Raw genomic sequence first — 9,415 nt, forward strand, 5'->3', positions numbered from 1 at the left:
TTGAAAATGTAATCGATAGCAATGTCCCTGTTGTTTGCGTGCACCGTAGTGCATGTATCCAGGCTAAAGCTAAACACCAGCAGGCGACAATAATTAAAGGCGTAGACGAGTGTCCTGTTGTCAACAGTATTGTGACATCAGTTGTGTCATGAGTCACTCTGGGATTCCAAACACGTTTAGAGTCTTTCTGCAGGATTATCACATCACTGTTGGAGGTCATTTCCATCAAAGCTCACCGATGTTGTTTGCATATTATTCACATGCATATTGAATTCCATATCCAGGGTGGTAGTAACCTAGTGGGTAACACACTCGCCTATGAACCAGAAGACCCAGGTTCAAGTCCCACGTACTACCATTGTGTCCCTGAGCAAGACACTTAACCCTAAGTTGCTCCAGAGGGGGACTGTCCCTGTAACTACTGGTAAGTCGCTCTGGATAAGGGCGTCTGATAAATGCTGTAAATGTAAATATGATGATTGTGCATAGTGCATAAATGCATAGTGCATAAATAAAAGTATTTACCCCACACAACTGACATATCAGTTCCGCATGTTATATTAAACAAACGAGCAAATAGTCATTTCGAGGATTGTCAACCATTTGCAGGTGATGCTGCATTTAGACATTATGTGAAGCAACATTGTGTTAAGTCTCCCGAAGTCCGAAAAAATCCTGTTTGCTGGGGTTGAAATCATTTGTTTTGGCTGTTACTATAGCATAATCAATAAAACAATAGTCTCAATTATTGACTCGGCAATATGAACAGCAACCGTCCGAAAATATGCTGAACAATAAGCTGTTGGGGGCTTCAGATTCTATAGGAATATGCAAACGGACAAAAATAAATAGCAACATTTAGACTTAATTACGTTCTCACGAGAAAACGTGATCTTTATTTCAGCAGCGCATATGGATCGCTAACATACAGTTAATATTCTTGACCTCAAACTATAAAAGCATCATTTGATCACCTCCCGAAGTGAGCCTCCAATGAACAGTAGTACAGCAGGTTCAGGTCGGAGAACCGTGTACGGCAGCGACATCTAGAGGCCTGAAGTGGGCGTGCAACACAGAACTGGAGTTTGCGTTTCTAATCCTGTACATTCGTTTGACATGAAAAGTAAAGTCTTCAGGATTCGAGGCCTGGTTTGAACTGCTGGTACTGGTTTATGACAGTATAGTACAAAATAATAATAAAAAAAAAAACAGGAGAAGAATGATCAACACACACACAGAGTTGAATTTGCCATATTTCTTTCATTTATTCTTGTCAGAGAAATCATAGGATAAAAATCACAAAGTGTTTGAGATTAGAACTCCTCTCGGCCAGTACAATGGTTACATGTGCAAACAGAATAAGGTGCATATAAAATTGATGCTTGGCAAAAGGAGAAAAAAAAACATAAAAAATAGAGGCAAGAAATTTTAAGTCATTAAAGCGGTCATAAAAATTCCCCACCATATGTCAGGTTTAGCAATTCACCCACCACATTGTAAACAACTTATTAATGAACAGTTAATGTTAATGTGTATGAATGTGTGTATTATATTGTAAAATGTAAATGTTCTATAGGCTGTCTGTCCATCACTTGTCTTACTAGTGTGGTTACAGGAATATTTAAAGGGCAATCTACAGCCTTTGGACAATTCAGTGAGCAAAATTAGCTCATTATGGTTACAAAAGTCCCTTCCTGTACTTTTAATAAGAGGATAAAGAAAAATATAGAAATTCCACAGTCCAGCATGTTTTTTAATGAATATCAGCATTTTTTCTCTCCACTGCTGTATCCCGGTTCTGCATCTATGACAACATGAAACACTGTTAGAACCTTGTTGTGACTAATATTCCACACTTACAAAGACATTTCGCCTTAAATGAAATAATGAGATGGGATTGGGGCTGTTGCATTAAAGTACAATAAATTTGCTTAAATTTGCTTTGGTTATATAAGTGTGCATATATATGCATTTATAAATTCACAAGTTCTTATTGCCTTCATTTTAAAGGTGTAAAAAGCTTCATGGCATGACACACTCCTGGGCTGGTCCTGTTAAGATTAAAAATCTGAGCCCCAGATTGCCAGACTCCTCTGTTTAGCAAAACCTTGTTACTGAGCAACTGTGGAAATTAATATAGTAAGAGTTTCATGTAAACACAGGACAGAAGCACACAGTATAATACCACATTTTGAGACGAAGAGTCATGCAATAAAAAAAAAAAAAAAAAGTTTAAATATTTTGCCACCATTGGAACAGCTTTCCAATGCAGAGTATCAGAAAAGGATTATTGGATACTCTTGTAGCAAAAACATTCTGTCTGGGTTCAAACAGTAATACGGTGAGTTAGTCTGTTATTAGGGAATAATGTAAGTGTGGTTAAAGTGGCAAATCATAAAATACAAAATGCTTGATTTTTAAGATGTAGCAAATGGACTATAAAGCACAGCAGTGATTTTGCTTTGTCTTTTACACTAACGGCACCTCCGATATCAGAAATGATCATGTGTTATAGCACTAGCACGCATGCCCACAACATCCCCAAGCCTCTAGTGAAGTCGAGTGGGTTTTCTAGCACAGCATGAATGCAACACACAAACAAAAACAGGAGGGGAGGAAGCAAGCAAGAAATATATCGGACTATATCAAAAATTATTTCAGACCTTGCAATAAAGGCTCCCTGGTTGAGTCCAATACCTAATGGAAGTGAAGTTGGAGTGTATTATTATTATAAAAGAAAATTATTAATTTGCCATGCCACAGTGATTTTAACAGGGTGGAATTAAATACAAAGATCTATTTCCAAATTTAGGAGCGTTTGTGAACCACATTGTCCGCTATATCGTATAATGTATAATATAAAGAGAGTAGAGAGTATAACAGAGAGTAGTGCAGAGAAATTCTGTCTAACAGAAAACTGGTCACACAGCTTTAGGAGGAGTTAGGATGTATTCATTAGCACAAAGTCTTTGTTGATATACTAAAGATTTCATAATATTGTGAAATGTTCACTTTGTGTGGTTATTTAACATAAATATGAGATCCTGCAGTGGCTAGAAATGGCAATAGGTGTAAAAAAAAAAAAAGAGCTCAGATGGTCAGATCTGGAATGTCTCCCATTATGTTGTCATAAGGGGAAAGGTTACCTCCCTTTTGTCATGCTTTTGTCCGCCCAGAGAATTTCCCACCCCTCCCATAAAAAGTAATGGTTGCGCCAAACAGGACGTGTTGATGACGTCATTTCCGTGAATGGCAACGCACTTCCATAGGCCACTCTCCTCCTCATTAGGATTTAAAGCTACAGACATCAAAACGGCACGTCCTGGGGAAATCTCCTTGTGGGACTAGATCAAAGTTGCTGTAATTCTGCACTAAGGCTGAATTTCAGATACGGTATTGGGGAACAAATTAAGAGTGATATAAAAGCAAAACATAATAGGGAACCTTTAAGATGAAAGGATAAAAAAAGCAATTATTAGCAAAGCACACTGTTTGTACACATGGCTAAATACCAAACAGTATTTAATATAATAAATAATTATTTTGCAGCAGCAGAATTATGTTGCAACTTTTTCCAAATGGGAGGGAAAGTCCATTTGATTTATCTTTATATTGTTTTATATTATTATCCTTTTCAATATAAGTGGGTAAGACGATTGAAGAAAATGGCAACACTCCATTCTGACGACATATTCTATGACACTCTCTGAGTACATTTACTAAATGTATGAACATATGTGAATACTGGCCTGAGCACTATTTTAACTCATAACTGTATTTACAGTTGCACTGACATCTGCAGCTAAATGCCACGCTAAGGCAAAAGGTTAGAAGCTTGTAAAAAAAAAAAAAAAAAAAAAACTAAACTAAAAAAAAAAAACTGTTGTCATTAAGCGCAGCAGACTTTACCGCAGTTTCCACAAATCAGTGCCTCACTCACTTGATATGTGGTTCCTGCCCAGAACTGTTGCATCTCCTTCCGGCGCCATGCCACAACTGTACTGGTGAGAAGGGTAAATGGCACCAGGTACAGCAAAGCCGGCTGTCCCATTTTTGACAGGATCATGACAACAAATGTCACGATCATACCAAGGCAGTAAGCTGTGGAATTAATGAAACATTCGTATCATTTGATATAATGTTATTTTATTGACACCAGTGACCGATAGCAGTGAACGTACCTATCGTGCAGCTGACAAAGTAGACCCTGTATGAACTGTTGATCCATACGTCAAACCTGTGACAGTAGGCCACAAGTAAACCTAAACAACAAAGGGCATTTCTGTAAGGTATGCTAAGGCACATATATCATCTGGAGTGACTTTATTTTTATTTTACCTGGTACAATAATATCGCCATAGCCCAGGATGGAGAACTGCATCCCACACAAGTTCTGAGCTATAGCAGAGAACCTGGGAACCCTCATGACCACTGGAAGCTAGATAAATGTATATAGTTACTTTACGGAATGCCAGAGGTGCCTCAAGAAAACACAGGCATGGCTTTTCATGTAGAATATGTTAAATCCATCCAATTATCAGAATTATTTATTTTATTTATGGCATTCTTTGGTTAAAAAAAAAAAAAAAAAAAAGTAGCGTAAAGTAGTAGCATAACTACTCACTAAGCAAGCATGCAGGGAGCAAGCTTTCGCAACCAGCATATATTATAAAGCAAAATTTTCTATGAAGAGCAGGAATTCACACACAACTATAATTAGTTTAATTAATTAACTGATTGCGTACATTCTTAGCATCTAACATTTGCCACTCTGACTAACATTTGGAACTGAGGACAAGATTTTAAAACCCTCAGAGAAAAAGTTCTTACTTTCTCATAGGTAGCTGTAGGATCAGCTGATACTTCCACCACGTTACCATTGGTCTACAACCAGAGCCAAGCAAAATCGGTTATTACACCGTGACACCCCTCAGCCCAGGAAGCCATCATTGTTAATGAAGCAACGTGAATTAAAATGTAATTACGTAAAATAGCTGAATCAAACAAGATTTCACCTTTTCCATAGAGGACTCTGGTCCAAGGGCAACTTGTACCATGATGCTCTCTCCATTCTGTAAATGAAGCATAGCAGTAAATACACGAACAGTGAAGCATAGCATCATCAATTACCAATTTGTCTGAGTTGAATAAAACTGGCTAAAATTCTCTATTGGATGAAAAGTGTCCGGTAATACTTACAGATGTGAAGAAAGGTGTGATGAAGACAAAAAACACATCATAGAGAAGCAGGAGGCTCAGTAAGATAACGCTTATCTGTTGACAAGAGAATTGCAGGGCAAATAATATACCAGTACTCTAGCTGTTAACATGGTTACATAATATGTCCAGTCAAACTCACCTATATTTTGAGGCCTTTTTTATGACAAATAATTATTTAAAAATCACACAATCTAGTTCTGTAGAGCCATATTCATTGTTGAATTCAGTTTGATCATAAAATCTGAACAATAACCTTGAACCTTACCTTGAAATTAGACAATGTAATAGACTTCATAAAATTCAGACAAAAAGCAATGCCAAGCATGTCTTGCAGAATCCAGATCCACCTGAAAAGAGATGTAACAGACCATCAGACTTGCAGGCCTTTCACTGCTGTGCCAAAAAAAAAATACCACATAATGACAAACTCAGTCCCTCAAGGCCACATTATGCATACGTGTAAACCTCCCAAACCAACTAAAATATTTTTGAAATTCTGCTTAGACCACTTCCTGAGCACACACCAAAACCTCCCTCTCTGTATACAACAGTGTGCTTGACCGTGCATGAGTCCAGACAGTACCTGTCTTCATTCCTGTACACTCCCCAGACCACAGCCACAGTGATGCACAGGGCAGCCAGCAGCAGTGACCTCACGGAGATCGTTCTGTTCTGGCACGAGAAGCTGAGGTGGGGAAAGACAAATGCGGAGTTAAAAAAAATAAAATAATAATACACCGGAGAAAATTATCCAGAAATCTGGCTGTACTAAAACAGATTTAAAAAATAATAAATTCCGGACTATAGGTCATACCTACTGATTTTTAAAAGAAAAAAGAAACTGTGTCTATAAGCCACAGGTTTCCCTGTTGAACCCATGAGATATTGATGGAGCAAGATTTTACAGGAAAGATTTTTTTAGAAACTTTAATTTAAAAACGGTGGTAATATTCACAACTAGATACATACAAATACAATACAAACACAAATGCTTTTTTCAGAACTTTTAACAGTATTAAAGTTCTTTTCTTCAGTATCGGAATTGAACAGCCTGAAGGTATGGCATTATTTTGTCACTCTCCCAGTGAAAATACAGGAAAAGCAAGGGTCATTGATCGCTATCACCATCGTCCTCCTGTACGCTCGACGTGCAGAAGCTTTATTTCCTTCCTCAAAGGCCGGACTGATCGCTTTTATCTTGAAAGTTGCATTATATGCATTTCTTCATGTCTTTGCTATTATAAGGGTCTGTGCAAGAAGCAGAAAAATATCTGAATAATTAAGTGTGAGTGAGTTTGTAGAAACAGCCTTATTTGTCCCATGTTACCTGTTTCGGTAATTTAATTTGTCTGACATGACGAGGTTAAATGTGTTAGCGGCAAGAAGCTATTCAGCCTATAAAAAAAATCCATAAATTAGCACTGTCGCTGTAAAAGTCACAGTTCTCAAAGCATGTGGAAAAAAGTATATTCCGGAATTTACGGTATTCATATTATTGTATTATTATACTGTATCCATAAACTTGTTTAAACCAGGAAATAAGTTGTTCTGGCAAGCTTTCTTCTAGTTTTTTTTCCAGTGAGGAAACATTCCTGTATGAATAAGTAATGCTCTAAAACAAAAAGCAAATGAACAACCAGATATATCACCTGCATGTGCTACACCCAACTGCAGACATCAGCGCATCCAAACAGCTATACAAGGCCGTGGCCGAGGCCAAACAGAAAATGACAATCATGGCATAAACTGGAAGGGAACCAGAGGGACAGCGTTTTGAGATACGTGCATCCATCAGCCTGCTACAGCTACGGTTAGACACACCGGTTTCTTACCCAGCCACTTAAAGAAGAAGTACATCAGAACCAGCATGACGCACATAAGGCCCACGAAAACGACAACTTTAAGGGGCGAGTAGAGAGCGATATCTCCCGCGTCAGAGCTTTCTGCACCACTACTGCCAAGACTTTGCCTGTCATTCTGCTTCTCCCTGAAAAGACATCAAGCAAAGAATTGCACATCACTCTATTGGGTGTTACTGTGCCACATTCGATTTTTGATCACTTCACAAAAAGTCCTGAATATGGCCATCAGCGATCGCCATATTTATAATATTTATGTATTTAAAAAAAAAAAAAAAAACTCACTTTTCACAGGCGCCACTCCAGTATCCTCCCATGCCGACTGTAAACACGGCGATCACCAGCATCACCACGATGCTCAACATGTCAAAAGCAGGAACAATGGGAGCATATATCTGGGCAGACATTTTTTCACCAAAAACCTGGAGACAAAGGAAAACTTCAGCTACTTCAGCGCTATATTTACAGCATTTATCAGACGCCCTGATCCAGAGCGACTTACAATCAGTAGTTACAGGGACAGTCCCCCCCCCCCCTGGAGACACTCAGGGTTAAGTGTCTTGCTCATTAAGTGTCTTGGGATTTGAACCTGGATTTTCTGGTTCATTGGCAAGTGTGTTACCCACTAGGCTACTACCACCCTAAAATTCCAGTGAATTGTAGAATATCGCAATATATCGCGATATAATCGTATGGTGGGATCATTCCCTAGAATTTACCTTATGAGCGTCAATGAAATCCCGGTAACGCATGAGGGCGAGGCTGATGTTGACCTTGTCGTATTCTGTGTCGTTTGCAGATGGCGTGAACTTAAAAAAAAAAAGAAAAAGAAACAATAATAATGAAAAAAAAACCGCGATTATCGCCATGCCAGCGAACGCCGCGTCCCTTCTGCCCCCTCACCGCACCATGACTTCATTGCTGGCGACGAGGAGCGCCGCGGCGCCGCGTCCCTGCGCCACCTCGGCCTTCTGGCTGAACGGACACTGTCCCCTCATCACCGCCACCGCCTTCCCCCGCAGGTCGAGGCCGCCGCCGCCGTCGGCGGGAGCGCAGAGGAAGCTGGACGTCAGGTTCACCAGCGGATAGCGCGTCTGGAGACAGAAGCGCGGCGGCCTTCAGCGGGGAAAAAAAAGGGGAAAACCGGCTAAATTCCCGTCAGGAAGCGGGAATTTGTAACTCACCGCGCCAGCGAGGGAGCTGGGGAGAGGCGTCCAGGACGCGTTGTAGACAAGACAATAGTCTTTATCGACGGACCCATCCGAGACGCGCAGAATAGCTTCTTGGGAGTAAATCTGGCGCAGAGAAATACAAACATAAAAAGCACCACTACGACGTTAGTACGGCGAAACGTCGGTGTACTCGCGTTTATAAAGTGGCAACAATCACGAAAAACACGTATTATTCTTCTTTTTATCATTATTCGCAGCCCACTAATCCACCAGATCCATGTAGACAACTTAAAACGCGGCAGAAAGGCGGAACCCCGCCGTGAAGAGTTAGCCTGCGGCTAGCCGCCGTCACCCACCTGGGCCGCCAGGAGAAGCGTCGATAAAATCAGCCAAACCCGCCTCGCCATGGCGTCCACCTGCGCGGGGAACCGGCGGCTTCTTGGGCGAAGGGGAGCCTTGTTATCTTATCGGGCGTTTCGTAGACGACGTCCTCCTGCGCCCTCGGAGAGTGAAAACTTGTTTGACTTCCTGTTCCGCGTCGGCCATTGGCCGTGGTTTTCCCCCGAGTGGAACGAATCACGCCAGTCGCGGGTAAAAGTGGAAATGAAACTTCTTTCGTTTGAAGGTTATCTAAAAGCCTGACTTGAACAATGGTGTAGAGAAAATGTTGACGACGAATGGAGGGTTGACAAGAACATTTAATGAATTTTATTGAAACAACGGACAAAAAAAAACCCAACAACAACTTTGTACAAAAATACATTTTTTTGTCATTCATCTGTAGTTATACATGATTACAGTGTGTCTACCTCTTAGGGGGGGGGGAGAGACCTAAAGTAATATTTATAAGGTATAAAATTCAAGTTACCCTTGCAACAAAACAGTATTTAAAGATCTTTGAAAATTAAGGGGAAAAAAAAAAGAGTCTCAAAAGTATTTAGTGGCCCAGCCACCACAAGAAAATACATCTGGTCAATAAGTCCAGAAATAAATTAATTAACGCCTATATGAATAAAACATGTAAAAATGACTCTTAGGCATGCACACAACCAAAAGTTCCATGGCCAGTTTGTACAGCGCAATGCAGCAGAGCAACGAATGCATTCAGCAGTGCTTTTCCTAAAATATATACAGCTTCAAAAAATTGATGATTTTGCTCTGCTA

General features: G+C 40.0%; 1 protein-coding gene across 2 annotated transcripts; it reads right to left on the bottom strand.

The window, feature by feature from the left end:
• Positions 1-1,240: 1,240 nt before the first annotated feature.
• sppl2a (signal peptide peptidase like 2A) lies at positions 1,241-8,855 on the bottom strand. 2 transcript variants are annotated; one of them, XM_028956982.1, is made up of 17 exons: positions 8,608-8,854; positions 8,264-8,374; positions 7,988-8,173; positions 7,799-7,888; positions 7,365-7,501; positions 7,053-7,207; positions 6,870-6,966; positions 5,804-5,905; positions 5,486-5,567; positions 5,200-5,274; positions 5,016-5,072; positions 4,831-4,884; positions 4,339-4,438; positions 4,182-4,262; positions 3,941-4,101; positions 2,664-2,697; positions 1,241-1,804 (listed from the first exon to the last, which is right to left on the bottom strand). In XM_028956982.1, exons 1-17 carry the CDS (start codon positions 8,656-8,658, stop codon positions 1,764-1,766), a joined length of 1,614 nt encoding a protein of 537 aa, XP_028812815.1. In that variant the 5' UTR covers positions 8,659-8,854; the 3' UTR covers positions 1,241-1,763. The 2 variants fall into 2 exon arrangements, with proteins under 2 accessions (XP_028812815.1, XP_028812816.1); XM_028956983.1 differs by lacking the exon at positions 4,831-4,884 and having other exon boundaries at positions 8,608-8,855.
• Between the last annotated feature and the right edge of the window lie 560 nt (positions 8,856-9,415).

The sequence above is a fragment of the Denticeps clupeoides genome, chromosome 16 (genome assembly GCF_900700375.1).
Source record: "Denticeps clupeoides chromosome 16, fDenClu1.1, whole genome shotgun sequence".
Taxonomy (NCBI): Eukaryota; Metazoa; Chordata; class Actinopteri; order Clupeiformes; family Denticipitidae; genus Denticeps; species Denticeps clupeoides.